This window comes from Xiphophorus couchianus, chromosome 20 (assembly GCF_001444195.1).
Source record: "Xiphophorus couchianus chromosome 20, X_couchianus-1.0, whole genome shotgun sequence".
Taxonomy (NCBI): Eukaryota; Metazoa; Chordata; class Actinopteri; order Cyprinodontiformes; family Poeciliidae; genus Xiphophorus; species Xiphophorus couchianus.
This window is the reverse complement of record NC_040247.1, coordinates 17503190-17521120: the sequence shown is the minus strand read 5'-3', so window position 1 is coordinate 17521120 and position 17931 is coordinate 17503190. Positions and strand designations below refer to the sequence as shown.

The window sequence follows — 17931 nt, the reverse complement described above, 5'->3', positions numbered from 1 at the left end:
GGGCCCGGTACCCCATACTCCCGGAGAACCCCCCACAGGGCTCCCCGAGGGACACGGTCGAACGCCTTCTCCAAGTCCACAAAACACATGTAGACTGGTTGGGCGAACTCCCATGCACCCTCCAGGACCCTGCTGAGGGTGTAGAGCTGGTCCAGTGTTCCACGACCAGGACGAAAACCACACTGCTCTTCCTGAATCCGAGGTTCGACTATCCGACGGACCCTCCTCTCCAGGACCCCTGAATAGACCTTGCCAGGGAGGCTTAAGAGTGTGACCCCTCTATAATTGGAGCACACCCTCCGGTCCCCCTTTTTGAACAGGGGGACCACCACCCCAGTCTGCCAATCCAGGGGAACTGCCCCCGATGTCCATGCGATATTGCAGAGTCGCGTCAACCAACACAACCCTACAACATCCAGAGCCTTAAGGAACTCCGGGCGGATCTCATCCACCCCCGGGGCCTTGCCACCGAGGAGCTTTTTAACCACCTCGGCGACCTCGCCCCCAGAGATTGGAGAGCCCAACCCAGAGTCCCCAGGCTCCGCTTCCTCAGTGGAAGGCATGTTGGTGGGATTGAGGAGGTCTTCGAAGTACTCTGCCCACCGGCCCACAACGTCCCGAGTAGAGGTCAGCAGCACACCATCCCCACTATAAACAGTGTTGGTGCTGCACCGCTTCCCCCCCCCCTGAGACGCCGGATGGTGGACCAGAATCGCCTCGAAGCCGTGCGGAAGTCTTTCTCCATGGCCTCTCCAAACTCCTCCCACACCCGAGTTTTTGCCTCAGCAACCGCCCGAGCCGCATGCCGCTTCGCCCGCCGGTACCCATCAGCTGCTTCCGGAGTCCCACAGGCCAAAAAGGCTCGATAGGACTCCTTCTTCAGCCTGACGGCATCCCTCACCGAAGGTGTCCACCAACGGGTTCGAGGGTTGCCGCCGCGACAGGCACCGACAACCTTGCGGCCACAGCTCCGATCGGCCGTCTCGACAATGGAGGCACGGAACACGGTCCACTCAGACTCCATGTCCCCCACCTCCCCCGGGACGTGTTCGAAGTTTTGCCGGAGATGGGAGTTAAAGCTCCGTCTCACAGGGGATTCCGCCAGACGTTCCCAGCAGACCCTCACAACACGTTTGGGCCTGCCAGGTCTGACCGGCTTTCGCCCCCACCACCGGAGCCAACTCACCACCAGGTAGTGGTCAGTGGACAGCTCCGCACCTCTCTTCACCCGAGTGTCCAAGACATACGGCCGCAGATCCGATGAAACGATGACAAAGTCGATCATCGAACTGCGGCCTAGGGTGTCCTGGTGCCAAGTGCACATATGGACACCCTTATGCTTGAACATGGTGTTCGTTATGGACAATCCATGGCGAGCACAGAAGTCCAGCAACAGAACACCGCTCGAGTTCAGGTCGGGTGGGCCGTTCCTCCCAACCACGCCCCTCCAGGTCTCACTGTCGTTGCCCACGTGAGCGTTGAAGTCCCCCAGCAGAACAAGGGAGTCCCCAGGAGGAGCACTCTCCAGTACCCCCTCTAAGGACTCCAAAAAGGGTGGGTAATCTGAACTGTCGTTCGGCCCGTAAGCACAAACGACAGTCAGAACCCGTCCCCCCACCCGTAGGCGGAGGGATGCTACCCTCTCGTTCACCGGGGTAAACCCCAACGTACAGGCGCCGAGATGGGGAGCAACAAGTATGCCCACTCCTGCCCGACGTCTCTCTCCCTGGGCAACTCCAGAGTGGAAGTATGTCCAGCCCCTCTCAAGGAGACTGGTTCCAGAACCAGAGCCATGCGTCGAGGTGAGACCGACTATTTCTAGCCGGAACCTCTCGATCTCACGCACTAGCTCCGGCTCCTTCCCCACCAGAGAGGTGACATTCCACGTCCCAAGAGCCCGTTTCTGCAACCGAGGATCAGACCGCCAGGGTCCCCTCCCTTGGCCGCCACCCATCACACAGTGCACCCGACCCCTTTGGCCCCTCCCACGGGTGGTGGGCCCATGGGAGGGGGGGCCCATGTTTCCTCTTCGGGCTGAGCCCGGCCGGGCTCCATGGGTAAAAGCCCGGCCACCAGACGCTCGCCATCGTGCCCCCCCTCCAGGCCTGGCTCCAGAGTGGGGCCCCGGTGACCCGCGTCCGGGCGAGGGAACACCAAGTCCAAGGTTTTCCTTCATCATTGGGGTCTTCGGGCTGCACTTTGGTCCCTCACCTAGGACCTGTCTGCCTTGGGTGACCCTACCAGGGGCATGAAGCCCCAGACAGCATAGCTCCTAGGATCATTGGGGCACTCAAACCCCTCCACCACGATAAGGTGGCAGCCCATGGAGGAGACCAATTGTTATGCATTTATTAAAATAGGGTGTAATTATTTTTATGTAAATACCCCAGTTCCTTTTCTCAGAGTGATTTAAATTTGTACCTCCTTTATTATGGACTTCAATGCTTGTGCTAACAGGCTTCATGGTTCAACCTTACATTTGTCTCATTTCTGGTTGTTTAAAGCTCTAGTTATTGTTCTGCCCTTAGATAATAGCAAGCACAGGTGAGGATGAATTTGAATCCACTGTACTTGAACACTGCTTTTGTGTCTTGCCCAATTTGAAAAGTGGCTATGGAAAGAGTCTTGGTGTCATTATTAAACTTCTTTTAAGTTTGTGTGAAATTATACTAGAGCCATAAAGCTATCATGTATTCAAAGTAGTTACTCCTATGAAATTGAAAACATATTCACACATAATTCCAAGCAATATATTTTTAATAAAAAAAACAAAAACAAATAGATGGATCCACATTCAGGCAACAAAAGCCGTTTCAATCAAACCTTCAGTGAAAAACAAGCGTCATCGTAATGAAACTGTGAGAATGGGAATTTCAAAACAAACAGCCATCATATTTCCAGTGCAAATTATATGGATATATAAAACATAAATAAGTGTATAGTTAGAGTTTAAGTCAGGAGAATGTCTTTATTCCCAATACTTTAACAACAGAATATGTAAAGTGAGAAGCAATTGTATAAAAATAAAGTGACTCTGAGGATTGTCCAGTCTGCACATGGATTGACATGAACGTCTGTCAGATGTAGCCAATGATGTCCTTGCATATTATTGGCTGTCGACTGCCTGACTTCATCAGAGCTGCAAACTGGTAGAAGTCTGAGCCCAGCTCATTGATGCCTGAGTGGGACTGGTGGAAAAACGGGACTTTGGGCTGCGACGGCACAACAGGACAGGACAGACGCTTTGGAGCATTGGCAGCTTTGTTAAGATGATCAGAGTCTGTGGATCTCATCCTCACTCTGTCCTCCACTGACTTAGAGAAGCCTGACAGTTTCTTCCTCATGTTGCCAAAGAAGCCTCTCCCCAGTTTTCGTCTGGAATTCGGTTTCAGTTCTGTCGGTTCCGGACAATCTGGCAAGTCCATCCAGTTCTGTATGAGGTCAGCAAAACTATTGTCACCCAGAACCAGAGGCTGGCGGTTCCGCCCTCTGGTCAGTAAGGAGTTGGTCCAATCCTCTGGGTCACTGACCTCAAAAGACGTCCACGTTTCCAGGCAGGCGTCGGATGTGGATTTAGGCCGAATACGGCCGCTTGGTGCCCTGTTCATCCGTGCGCAGGCGGACGACGAAACACGCACGTTCCTCGTCCTCCTGAGGACAACGCCATCGTCCTGCCAGGATGCCTCAGAGTAACCCGAGTCAAACTCCAAGCTCTTCTGGCTGCAGGGAGAGCGCAGATCCCGTCTGAGGCTCAGTCCCAGCCTGCTGCTTGCATCGTCATCCTCGTCTTCCTCTTCCAGGGGGCTAGCCAGGCAGCAGGCCGAATCGTAGGTGCTGGCCGAGCTGGCGTCGGACATCCGCATACGAGCCCGCTGCTCCCGCTGCAGAGCCCGCTGCTGGCAAGCGCGCGCCACCGCAGAATGACGCGCTAAGGCTGGTAGCTGCTTGTTGAGAGGAGCGAGAGGACGGCGGACTTCAGGGCACGCTTTCCGCAGCTGCTTCAGATCTTGCAGCGACCTCATCATGTATTGCATCTGCTCCTGCAAGCAGTCGCTTGAGTCACGCAAGCAAAGCTGAGGAGAGAATAGAGAAAGGGTCATTGTACAAACCACGACATTGTGACATAGAACCCACAAAGGCACATGGCAGTAAGCTTCTACGCCTTACTTCTAACCAAAGGCCTTGAGGGCAGGCTGGGGCCTGTCCTGAATGAACTCCAATCAATGACTAAACGCCTTTTCTCTTTTTCTAATCCTACAGACCAGCTGACCTGCCGCATAAAGGACACAACTCTTAAACAAGTAGACATCATGATCAGACATGTCTATTTGTCCGTTAATTTACTCAACCGCAACAACACCTTGAGTGAACGCCCTGCCTTCAAATCAACCAAAAAACCCGGACAGATCTAATTGCGCCTCGATTTCTTAAACGGCGCAGTCAATAGCAGCGTTTAAGAGGAACACAGAAGCCTGTGGTTCCTGATTTAACTCCGGGGATCCTGTTTCTTTTTATGTGTGTAGCATGGAATATAACACTCCAGCTTCCTCTGCAGCTCACAGAGCCGATTGGGCCAAGTTAGCCAGGGAGAGAGACTGAATTCAAACAGGGTATAAGGAATCCTGTGATGTTGGGTGTGAGAAAGTTTAGGAGGACAAGTAAAGTCAAATCCAGTACATTCGTTTAATACAACTTCGAGTCTGCTTAATCATGCTAAAAACATGTGTCCAAGCCTTCTAGTTAAATCTGACACTGGAAGAACAACAGGAATATGCAAACAGAACCAGCAGGACAGAAATTCTTGGAACAATTTCAAGACTCTAGAAGTCCAAATTTTCTGCTTGTGATTAGTAATATAATGATGAAATAGATCTGACCCCAATAACTGGTTAGGTTTACAGGCATTTCAAAACATTGACCACCAACAGAACAGTTTTCTTCTCTTCTATCTAAAATATTAGTAAGATTAACCATTATCATTTTTGGCTCTTTTTAAATTATTATTATTTCTTAAGACAGTACGATTATTTCCAGCACAATCCTGTTGCAAACATTTCAAGTTTTTAAACTTTCCCTCTGTTGCTTCTAACCATGAGCTCACCAGGAAAAATACAGCAGAAAATGGAATAGGTATACTAAATCACAAAATGTTCTGTATGCAAATAATCGCGTTTGTACTTATAAACAACGCTGAATGACCAGTGACAAGTACATTTCCTCTGTGTTGCAGGAAAACAAAATTATAAACACCTAAATGAAGGAATCAGAACATCACTCAGCTGCAGAGTGATGCTCTGCAGCTGTTGACATGTTCGACTTGTCTGAACATGTCTAATTAGTTTTATATAGCACTCCATGTCAACTGGGTCTAACTGAAAAATATATTTTAACACATGTGGCTATTTAATAAAAAGCCAAGTAAGACGTACACTTACCATCTCGTCTAGTTCTCGTGTCTCAAATTGTCACCTCCTACAAAAGAAAAACACATGATGGACCCGAATAAGAATCGAACTGTCTCTTTAAAAGAAAATCGCCACAGGATTGTTAAAGTACAAACACTTACATCTGATGTGACCTTGCTTGTTCAGCGGGTCTAATTCGTCCCATAAAGAGAAAAGCGTTCCGGGTCGCTCGGTGGTGCGGCAGAGAAAACAAAATTTCCAGTTCGAGTCCTGCCGTCTGAGCTGAGGATGAAGAGCAGCGGAGTGGATATTTCACTGCTGTTTTCCTCCCACCACAGCTGCGCGCTCAGCAGCCAATCAGCAGCGACCCGCGTCTGAATGAACCAATCAGAAAGCAGGAACCTCGTTGCACAAATTTACAAACCCATGAGCTTCGTGGTTTGCTTGATTTTACTGCCTTTACAAATTAAGCCACACGGAGCTGTTAAAATGCATCTCAAATTATATACCGGCGCGCTGTTGCTTTGTTTTCTATGTAACAGCTGCACTCTTTGTCTATTTGTAGAAGTTAGAAAACAAACTTACTCATCTGCTCCCGGTTTAATTTGGCCGATGGCAGGAGTTCAGTGGGAAGAATCTTCACTAAATGTAGCTATTATTAAAATTTGCAATTACGAACTTCTTCTTTCACATCATTTTGTTGTAAAATGTGACCAATCAGAATGCTGCATAAAATACAATTACAACAATTTAGCAGAGGATATTTAAACTCCAAACTAAATTTAGATGCGGTTTACTACATGAATAGCAACCTCTCATATTCAGTTTTTATTTTTATTTTTATCACTATTGCAGATAAAATCTTTTCTCCAAAGAGCAAACTTTTGTGATATCACAAAAGATACATCGCAACTTCCTCTGAGTACTATTTGTTTTTCTGCACATTTTTATCCAAGTTCCTCCTTCATATTTGTTTACTTGGATTCTGTCTGGGCGCAGAAAAATGCTTGAGAATGTTGCATGGACTGTAGCTACATTTAGCAACAGCAAATCTTGATGGTTTATGAAGAGGATCAGGGGATTTTGCAATCAAATATCATTCATCATGTCAAACCAGGCTGCTATTAAAAAAAACCCAAAGCAAAAGACATTTACTCTGGTTGTTACTATAAGGTGAATTTTTTGGGGGCGCAAAACTTTCACAAAACCCATTACTTCTATCAAAAGTAATCACAATGCAAACAGATTTAAAGTAAGCCCAATAAGTTATCCTCACCTTACATGCACATGCAGTACGGTATACAATGTCTCCATCATTTCAGTAAATCATGGACTCAGCACTCCGAAAGAGAGATGTTCTTGTCAATGCAGTGTTCAGATTTGACTCCATGCAGTGACACTGTACTGGTCCGTGACTAAACTCTTTCAAGTGATAAAGCAGAATATAAAACTTCAACGAGGGCTGTATGTACACAAGATGAATCAAAAGTTTTGAAGACGATCATTGTCGCCATTTGCTTCTATTTTGCATCCGTAGCATCACTTATCGTGACTTAGAAGGTCTTTGAAGTCAAATTGAATCAAATACCCAAAACTGAATTCAAAAACAACTTTGAACATTTCAGAGTCTAAGCAGAAATCTTTCTGCCATGTTTCCCAATATCAGCTGTTTAGCTTGATTCCTGTGTTTGCAAACCTCAATTAGTAGGGGATTTTCAACAGCTCAAGTTTTGCAAACAGATTTTTAGAAACCCTACATAGAAATCCATACTTTCATTGCACTTCTTTCTGTGTCGTTGAACATTTTGTTCCTGGGGGGGAAAAAAACCCCAAAAACTTGATGGTATTCACATCTGAAATGCTGGAATTGTATTTGTGAGGCAACTTTTTGTATGAACTCAATGCCTTTAAATATAAAGCTGTAGCCTGTGTAAGCTTGTTGGCAACTGTAGTACTTTTCTGCTGTCTTGGCTCTGTATTGCATGTATGCATTAACCTAAACCTTCACACTATTTTTCCTCATTGTCTGCACATTCATTTAGCCACTTCAGCCTCACGTCCTGCTGTCAGTAAACTATTCATCTGAGTGAATACAAAATACACAAATGCAAATCTGCACCATAAATGAGCTTTTGGATCTTACCCTGGCAGTCAATTGGTGCTCCACCTCTCCATTCATAGCATTCAGAGGCCTGATGTCTACGCTAAGCTGATGGTGCGAGGAAGAATGCTTTGACTCCTCACTGTTGACGAGCCACTGTTCAGGTGCCAAGTTGTCCTCACCGAGTCCATCATTAACATATAAACAGAGATGACATGTTCTGACCAGTTCATCCAACATAAATCATCAACCCAGATATGGAATACAACTTCTTAAAATGCAAACTCTATCATACATCTTTTTTTTTTAGAATGTCTTCTCTTATTTGCGCTTCTTTAATTGGGTTGTTATTGGTGCTGCATCTGACACATGGCTTTCTTTGTGTATTGTTAAAAAAAAACTACCTAAAGAGAGCAAATTAACCATCCGAAAAAGTTCAGTGTGTACATTTCAATTTGCCCTATTACACCAAAAAATAGGGGGAAACCATCAATTTTGGTTTCCCACACTCCAGCAGCTCTGCGTGAAGCAAGTAATTATACAAGAAACAGTTTGAAGGACTAATGATTAATTCAATTATCTACATCTTCATCCTTGCTTTCCTGACGCCTTAATGGGTTTTAATATTGTAAAAGTGGTGCTTGGCCAAATGCAGAGCAGTAAAGGTTAGAGATGGACTCGTTGTTCTTGTGTTTAGCATCTGTGTTCTGTTGACATTATTGTCACAAATGTGGCTGGATTATCAAGGGCTGGGAGCTCAGGTGTCACTGACTCAGAAGCAGCTTTCACATCATTTCTCTTCGCTTTGTCCTGCCTGGGTTTGTTCTGTTGTTTTACACCCAGAGATGTTTTTTTAAAAAGGTCAAGCACTGTTGCCTACATCTGTATTTAAGGGATTTAAGGAGAAAACTACTGTTTAAAGGAACTGTAATGAGTAAGATTTCTTTTAAAACTTTCTTCAAAGATTGCTTTGTTTTATGGCCACATGCAAACATTTGTTGTGCAAAATTAAGAAAACAGATTGTGTTCTTAAAGCCTTCTAGAATATCCTCTTTTTCTTTTGGACACTAAAATATTGCACTTGTGCGGCTGCAGACATGAAGTTGCAGCGCCCTCTAGAGAGCACAATTCAGACCAAATAAAGTTATTCTGTGGTTTAAGAATAAAGACCAATAGCCCAGCTGGCTGATGCAGAACAGACACTCAGTTCTTTATGTCTAATTTTAAAACAATTTAGATTTATAATTATTTATTAGATATTTACAATCCTTTCCCTAACAATCACAAAAAAAAAAAGACGGCTGACTTCATAGTTGTTCACCAGACAGTTATCAACACCCTTTGTAAGGAGGGTAGCCAACAAAAAGTCATAGCCAAAGAAGCTGACTGCTAACAGAGTAGCATTTCAATGGAAATGAAAGTGGAAGGAGCTCTGGCATTAGCGACAAACGCAGCCTGGCGAGAATATCAAGCAATTCAAGAATTTGGAGATTCAGAGGGTATGGAGCTTGAGCTGGTGTTAATACTTCGAGTCACCATAATAAAGAGTCACACATAAAATTCACGGCCTACAATTGTTGAATTTGTTTGTCAGAAAAATCGTACCTCAACTAAAGGAGAAAGAAAAGACATTGATTACATTTGTTTTTGAAGGTCCCAGAGTCTGGAAGAAATGTGGAGAGACCCAGAAATCAAGTTCTTTAAGCGCCAGTGTGACGTTTTGGTTGTCGGTGGTAATTTAGTGAGTTTGTTGTTGTTGGTCTACCAGTAAACTTTAGAGCAACTCATGTTTTCCTGAGCTGCCAAGCTTTAAGACGATGCTAATTTCCATCAAGAGTTTGAATCTGTTTACACTGTTAAAAGTTATTAATACCTGCCACAAAAGTATGATTTTGCAAGTCTAATTCTGTATTAAATCCTCATTAATGAATCTTATGTAGTATTAAAAACTGAATTAAGCTTCAGGATTTCATTAGCTGCCAGGCATAATCATTAATATGAGCAGAAATGAATGCTTGTAATGAATCCCCTTTTAAATGTGAATAATAAAACGAATGAATATCTCAGTGGTGTTGCATTTACTGACTTCAATATTCTTAAAGCTAATGTAAGCAAGTTCAGTACAAATTAATAATAACAGCTGATCTGTAAACCATATCGTCTCAAGCTTTTTGTCATAAAACTACAGACTACAGTCCATCAAAGAACTTTCACTTTGAAAACCCTTTAAAAAAAATCACAAAACTGGTGGAATACATTTTAAAAATGTTTCCATCCTGCATGTGGTTTAAAATCACCTTATTTTATTCAGACTTGAGAGTGGACAACAGGTTAAACCAGTGCTTCAGTGACATTATTCAGCAGTTTTACTTCAACAGCATGCCTTATGGCACGTAACACCTCTCAGCTGCTCGATGTGCTTCCAAATCAAATACAAGTTTAGGCATGTTGCCGTTGGGTTGTTTTAATCCAATGATCTAAGTTTTCACATTGTTTTGTGATATGAACTTTGATATGCATGAAAGCATGGGGAAAAATGAGCATTTTTTAAAAAATAAACTGTTTTTCTGCTTCCACCTCATTTATTCATCAGGTTTCAACTGCTGGAGGCATGAACACCACAGACGGATACATTCACCTTTCATTGGAAACATGTATTTTCAAATGTGTGAAAGCATGGTTATCAATAAGTTTTAACCATTGAGCAGATTTCTGAGACAAAACCTGGAGGAACCTTTTTAATGAAAATGATTTTTTTTTATTGAATGGCCACCAGGTGGCAGTATCAGTCTGTGACATTTATATGTGCTGCTTGTAAAAAACTGAACAATTTGTAACTTTAGAAGAAGAAGCTGTAACATTCAATTTGAAAAATATACCTTGAGCAATAAAACAAAACACACCTCAGGAATTTATAGCTTAAGTATTACATACATTTATAAATGTATGCAGGCATTGACCTGAACTTAATCCCATGATTATACTTTTAATATAATTACGTTTTAACTGAGTTTATCTTTATAATTTTACTGTTTTGTAATCGCTAAAGTTATTTAGTGTAACCATTCTGCCAAACTTTCCTCACTGTCAGGACTCTAACCTTTTATTTTATTTTCATAATTTAAAATAATGACGCAATAGCTTTAGCCGCAACTGTACAAATTTGCATCGGACATCAAAGCAGCTTGTGTGCATCAGTTACAGCCCAAAAGAAGAAATTGATGTGCATAATTTGATGATTATGGCTTAAAGCTAATAGAAACCAACTATTTAGTTAACATAAGCTAATGCAAAAATAATTATCAATACAGAAATAGCCTGTTCAAAAGTAAGTTTATCTATTGGAAGAGGTGCAGGCACAAATAGGGAAGTAAAGGGTATAAAATAGAGAAGATGTTCTATGAAGAGCTGAGTCTTCAAGTGATTCTTGAGGATAGACGGGGAGCCCTTATCCTGGTAAAACTCGGTATGCCGCTCTACAACACATGAGTCTGGATGTATGTCCATATGATGTGCACTCAGCACCTGGCTTTTAAGAAGGGCTATATTGTTGCAATATTGGGCTTGGGGTCATCTGTATGGTTGGCTATGGTGTTGGCCATCTTCCTCTTGACAATACTGTATAGAAATGAAATCCATAATCCATAAGGCTTGCTGAAAGAGAATGAAGTGCTTTAAAACATCCAGGTAAACTGTGGCTCTGACTTTGGACTTGATAGAACATAGCGGATCAACAATAGCAGAAGATATTGCTCTATAAATCATCACCAATTGTGGAAATGTCACCTTGGCTTGGACATAGCCTGGCCATTGCCTTCCTACGCAATTCCACTCAATTCTCATCTCCCTTCAGAACTCAGTCTGGGTTTTCTCCAATTGAGCTTGATTTCTCCTGTTAAATTTTAACCAGGCCAATCAGCAAACAGCAGGACGACTTGTGAGCAATGATGTCAATTTTCTGAGCCGTTTTAGAAATTGTAGTCTCCAGGAAACAATCATTTCTTAATATCACAAAGGAAAGTGTAGTATAGAGAGCTGGTTTCTACCAAACTACCTTGGACTTCAATCAAATTGGATTCTTTGCCTCTCCACTCTTCCTTTAGACTCCAGGAACTTGATTTCCAAATGAAATTTAAAAATGTTTTTCTCCTTAGTGCCAGTAAGACGCTTCTGAAAAGCGTGTAACCTGTTGCTAGTGCATGTTTTTCCATCACTTTTTCCTTCCACTAAACTTTTCATCATCATCCTGGGACACTGCATTTTTTGAACACCGACAGAACATTGCTAAATTAATTATTTTATTTGTCCTAAGAAACATTTCATTTTCTGATGAACTGAATGTAGGGCTTCAATTAGCCATTGGCTCAAAATCAAAACTAAGTGCTTGATACACATCACTGTGTGTACTAGAGCCATCATCTAGTACCTATTCAATTACATTCCAAATTAAGATGCACCTGTAAAAAGTAAGCATACTGCTGTGAGAGTACTTACATAAAAAACAGAACAAAAACCAATATGGAAGAACGATTTCTACTTTATTTAAATTAAATCATATAAGACCAATATTTTTTTTTTAACCAAAAACACTAACCTTTTCGCTGAATTAGATTTTGATATCTCTTTAATAGTCACTATATATTCATAGATCAAAGACTGAAGAAAAAAAAAAAAAGAAAGAAAACAAATTTAGGAGCAAAGTAGGACAAAAAGCAATTAAAGTATATCTAAGGAACTGGCTGTAAACAGAAGTAAAGGCACAAAACATACTGCAATAGACACGGAAATGAATGGTAATATAAAAATTGATAGCATGTTAGGTGCACACAAACTTTAAATACATGTTAGCATTTTGTCATAAATTTTCCCCTGCACATAAAACCTTTTTTTTTTTCTAAAGAAAAAGTCTATTTTTTAAAATCATTTTGTAGGAATGTTAGAATAATTTGTGCAGATTACAGAGCTATTATTGGTCCTGTGGAGACATGCAGAATATACGGTTTAGCTATGAATGATGAACCAATGTAAACATTTTTTTTTTTTTTTAAAGCACTTTTTCTCTATTATGAATCTCATTTCATGTCCATATGCTTCTGCTGCATCTTAAAAAATAAGTTTCACATGATTAAACATTTCAGAATTTGCACATCAGGATCTTAAAGTTAAATTTAGGCGTTTATATATGTATATATATATATATATATAAAGTATCCTTTCTCTCCTTTAGCAATTGAAAATGAAGAAAAACACAATAAAATAATTGCTGATTTTTGCGGTCAAAGCCCAAAGAGTTGACCATAACGAGCGACTGGATCGGCAATCGTTGGAACATCTGGAAGGCTCGTTGGATTTTCTGTCTCTTAGGTGTCTTTAGAATAACAAAAAAAAAAAAAAAAAAAAAAGCAGATTGAAGCAGAAATCGTGGATGGACAGTGCAGTTATTCGTGGTGTGTGTATAAACCCTCCGTCATGGTCATCAGAACTGTTCAAGTAATCTAAAAAGACAAAAATAAAACAAATCAGTCAGATCTAAGAAAAATAAATAATAAAACCTCAATTGAATCTCTAAGTGAATATCTCTGGCCTGACCTTGATTCTTCCTTGGATCGGCTTTTCAGAAGAGGCCGCAGTCCTTCAGGTTGTTCTTGATGATGACGTCAGTGACCGCGTCGAACACAAACTGCACATTCTCGGTGTCAGTGGCGCAGGTGAAGTGGGTGTAAATCTCCTTGGTCTCCTTTTTCTTGTTCAGCTCCTCGAATTTGCTCTGGATGTAAGCTGCAGCCTCTTTGTAATTGTTGAGGCCTGTGGGACACGAAGATCAACATTATCTTACAAGACGGCATGAAAAAAAAAAAGCCTAGGTCTCACCACGCTTCTGATTTTTTTTTTTTCTTTTAATGTTAACATCACTTTTCTCCTCTTCACAAATATGCACTACGTTTTGTTGGCCGGTCGTATAAAATCTCAATAAGGAAGACAAAAATGTGAAAACAAGCCACAGGTTCTGGTAATATGAAATGAAATAAATAAAGCGAATGCACAACAAACATACAACTTAAGTTGAAAACATGACAATTCATGGCTAAGTGCAGACATTTGATTTGATCTGTGCATGCAGAACAAAAAGACGACATGGGTACAAAAAGAGACTGAAATTTGTATGAAGTCAGACGTTAATGTCAGAATATGCAAAACAGATTCACATAATTATTTAAATCTACTTAGAAAGATAAGATGAAAAGAAGCAGATTATTCTTTGAGGATCCAAGCTGAAGATTTATGGCTGTATAAATTAAGGGACTAAGTATACAGTTATTACATTGACTCTGAAGCACTTTCTATGCTGTCAGAATATGTATTTACTTTCTGAAGCAGACTATGCACAATCATTACGAGCTGTGGAGACTAGTTGGTATTCATACAGTACCAGTGTACTCAGGGAAGCAGATGGACAGGGGGCTGTGCTCAATCTTCTTCTCAAACAGGTCCATCTTGTTGAGGAACAGGATGATGGACGTCTCCGTGAACCACTTGTTGTTGCAGATGGAGTCAAACAGCTTCATGCTCTCATGCATCCGGTTCTGGGTGCGACAAGCGCAAATTATGGAGAGATTAAAGAACGCCAGCAGGGCAGAAGGAAATTAGTTAATTGAAGCCCTGGCTGCCCTCTTTGTGAAAACCGTTCCTACGAAGGAGGCCGGGCAAGAGATCTGAAATTGTTTTGAAGTCCACAAGACTCACCATCTCCTCATCTTCTGCCAGCACCAGGTCGTAGGCGCTCAGCGCGACACAGAAGATGATAGCTGTGACACCCTCAAAGCAGTGGATCCACTTCTTCCTCTCTGACCGCTGGCCGCCGACGTCAAACATCCTGCGAGAGAGACGCCGAGTAAATGAGACGCTTTCACGAGGCAGCAGACAGCAAAGCAAACAGTCTTCAAAGTTTCTGTCTCGTCATCTTGTCAGAGCAACATCTGATGTACATGCACTATTCTGCAATTTTGCTGATATTTTTTCTTATAAAGTATGGTTGCTGTGGTAACAAGATGACTTAAAGACAGGTGGAGACTTGATTCTCCAGGACTAGATAATTCATGTAGGTGGTGTGAGGTTAAGCAAAAGAAAGAGGGCGCTTATTATCACCAGGCATGACGTCTGAATGGTTCATTTTGAGCGCAACTGAGGGTGAAGAAAGCGACGTTCTGAGGAAACTTCAGGAATACACTTTTACACCTCAGTTTTAACTTTGCTAAATGTTACTAATTAGAAGATTGTGTTGGTTTCACAGACCTTTAAGAGGCTGAATAAGAGCTGACTAACTGTGACACACTTCACACAGTTTGGCTTATCTTCATCACTGTTGACATCAGTTTTATCCAGAACAGTCATTTAAATAAATAAGGACTCCCTGTAACAGCCTGAGTGTTTTACTAACATGTACTTTGCATAACAGAAATGAACACTTGAAAATTCAATATCAATAATGATAAGAACTTAAAGCGGCAGATTTATGTACTTTCCAGGCATATAGACCAGTTTATAGAAGAATCAAGGAACCATGATACATTCAGTGCTTATGAAAATGATGTATTTAAGCCAACATAACTTAGAAGAAAATTTACTTTGCAGCATAGCTGCCCCTGACCGCAAACACAAAATTAAAAAAAAAAAAAAATAATAATTTCCATAAAATGCTGATAAAATAAGTCTTTTTCAGTGAGAAATATATTTGGAAATAGAAAGGTCTGGGTTCACTCAAAGCTCAGATCTTGAGCTCACTGAGGTCTGACTTGAAAAACACACCCATCTTGCAGCTGAAACTGATGAATTGGGCAAACCCATGTCAGAGGTAGATGGGAATGTTTCACTGGGTTTTGGGGGTAACATTAGCTTTTAGGATGTCCTTTTCCCTCAGGCATGCAATGCATATTTGTTAATGTACAGTACAGACCAAAAGTTTGGACACACCTTCTAATTCTAATTTTCATGACTATTTATAAGGCAAGAAATCCCACTTATTAACCTGACAGGGCACACCTATGAAGTGAAAACCATTTCGGGTGACTACCTCTTGAAGCTCATCAAGAAAATGCAGAGTGTGTGCAAAGCAGTAATCACAGCAAAAGGTTGCTACTTTGAAGAAACTAGAATATAAGGGCTATTTTCAGTTGTTTTACACTTTTTTGTTTAGTGCATATTTCCACATGTGTTATTCATAGTTTTGATGCCTTCAGTGTGAATCTACAATGTCAATAGTCATGAAAATAAAGGAAACTCATTGAATTAAAAGGTGTGTCCAAACTTTTGGTCTGTACTGTATTTTGTGTAATTATTAAAAAAAGGTACATCTTTGTGTAGTTGAGCACATTCGATTAATGCTTCACAAATAATGTAGAATGTTTAATGTCTATCACAACAGAAATCCCCATTAAACAAGACACTACACAAACAGGCTCAGTTCTATAAATGTGCTAAGCTACACTGATTCGTTTTCACATGTGACCTGTCTGTCTACGTCAGATAAAAACCACATACTATTTTTGCTGAACTTTACCAAACAGTTTCCTCTAAGAAAACGTCGAAACACTTCCACAAATATAAAGGCAGTTCTGAGAAACGCAGCGGAAAACTGAACAAATGTAAAGAACTTTTGAAATCCTTCAACTATAACCACACAGTCAATAAAATCCCCCACATAGTGTCAGAGAGAAATAACACAAAGAAAGCTGAATGATACAGAAATATTTATCAGCTTGAATAACATTAATGGTGCCTCCCTCTTTTTTCCAGATTGGGTAACAACTAAGAAACATGGCCTTTGTTGTAGTAATGGAAGAGATAAAATAAGCAAGAGGCCCTTTTTTCCCCTCTTAGACTTTCTGATAAAGAGAAATACATGTAATACATGCTGGCAAAAACAGTAGGAATAGATAATACAGCTTAATACATGCAGAAATACTAATTTTATATTAATTAGTATTAATATAGTACAATATAATATATTATACTAACAATGTAATATATTCGTATAATAATTTGACACAAATTATTGTGTCTTTACAGCAATAATTAAATACTTATTGCTGTAAAGTTACACCAACGTGCCAATTTTAAAGAAGAGGTTTTTCTTTTTATTTCAGAAAACACATTTCATAAATGCAAGTTACCGTCCAAGTAAATCTTGAGATCAACCTGTGTTTTTGAGCTCCTCCCAACCTGCATGACCATTTTAAGCGGAAAAATTTTACATATCACAAATCGTTCTAAATTAAACAAAAACGTGTTCTGTGTACCCATGTCCGTAATAAACTTATTTTCAGTGTGAAAGAAATTCTACAGGCCCCCCGCCCCAAACCTTCACTAATATATACAGCCTATTAATGTCCTGCCGTTCATAAAGCTGAAATAAAAGTAGGTTTACAAATTTAGAGTCCAATGTTTTTTGAGGGGAAAAAAAGGATTCTCACTTGAAATGCAGGTCCTTGAAGGTGAAATGTGTTTCCACGATGCCTGTGGTCTTCACCCGGGTCCGGAGAACGTCCTGCTGTGTGGGGATGTAGTCTGACTTGGCTATCCTCTCCAGGTCGTTAAGGTAGCTGAGGAGAAAACACACGTGTCAACACACTTCTGTTCCACATGTGAAAAACTGTTGTCTCATCTCAGTGAGAAAGCATCGTATGATATATTGGAGTAAATTGTAAAAGACTAATGTGGGGAAAAAACTGTTTTCTTTTATTATTATTTTTTTAGAAGAGCTGTGTTTACACGGACGTACACTGCAATGAGATATTCATGACATGTTAACCAGGAGACAAAAACACCACAGTTTCACTCTGTTTGGTATTTAGATTTTGATCCATACACTTCAGCAAAAACATAGAATAAATGAAAGTTTGTATGTTGTAATTGAAGAGTAAAAGTAGTTTTGGTCTAATACATCTGCAATAAAGTCATGTCATTTAATTTATTATTGGAGTAAAATACCTTAATGTACTGAATCTCTGACTTTTTAACCGACAATAAAATCCTTGAGGTAAATGTTTGCACGAGATGCAGACTACGTGCAAATATTTCAGCTCCTACTCCCTACATGAGTATGTAGGAGAGGCATCACAGTCACCATCGCAGAGAGTGATCATGACCACTTTTAGCAAACATGTCAGACTTGTGCTTGATTTGTTCATTATGAAGAACAACTGAGAAAAAGCTGAATTTGTCAAGCAGCTGCAGTGTGACAAAAAGAGTAAAACTGAAAAATGCGACAGCACAAAGAACACTTGGAGAGAAAGTGAGGATTTTTACAGAGACAGATCAATGACACGGTTGAGATCTTTCGAATCTATTCAATTTTGTATTTTCCTTCTTTGAATCTGTTACAAGCACAGAGGTCTGGCAGGAGGCGTGCCACTTCTCTTTCTCACA

The 17931-nt window shown here is 41.0% G+C and overlaps 2 protein-coding genes across 2 annotated transcripts in view; both read right to left on the bottom strand.

Annotated features, from left to right (window-relative positions):
- Positions 1–2739: 2739 nt before the first annotated feature.
- Positions 2740–5721, bottom strand: LOC114136178 (PAK4-inhibitor inka1-like). The gene is made up of 3 exons (XM_028004008.1): positions 5567–5721; positions 5436–5472; positions 2740–4073 (listed from the first exon to the last, which is right to left on the bottom strand). Exons 2-3 carry the CDS (start codon positions 5436–5438, stop codon positions 3078–3080), a joined length of 999 nt encoding a protein of 332 aa, XP_027859809.1. The 5' UTR covers positions 5439–5472; positions 5567–5721; the 3' UTR covers positions 2740–3077.
- A 6635-nt stretch (positions 5722–12356) lies between these two features.
- LOC114135550 (guanine nucleotide-binding protein G(i) subunit alpha-2-like) overlaps positions 12357–17931 on the bottom strand; it is a 52470-nt gene continuing 46895 nt past the window's right edge. Inside the window, exons 5-9 of the mRNA XM_028002924.1 lie at positions 16977–17105; positions 14251–14380; positions 13937–14090; positions 13096–13311; positions 12357–13001 (exon numbers count right to left, since the gene is read on the bottom strand). Coding sequence (XP_027858725.1) covers positions 13121–13311; positions 13937–14090; positions 14251–14380; positions 16977–17105 — 604 coding nt within the window. The 3' untranslated portion in view covers positions 12357–13001; positions 13096–13120. The remainder of the gene's footprint in view (positions 13002–13095; positions 13312–13936; positions 14091–14250; positions 14381–16976; positions 17106–17931) is intronic.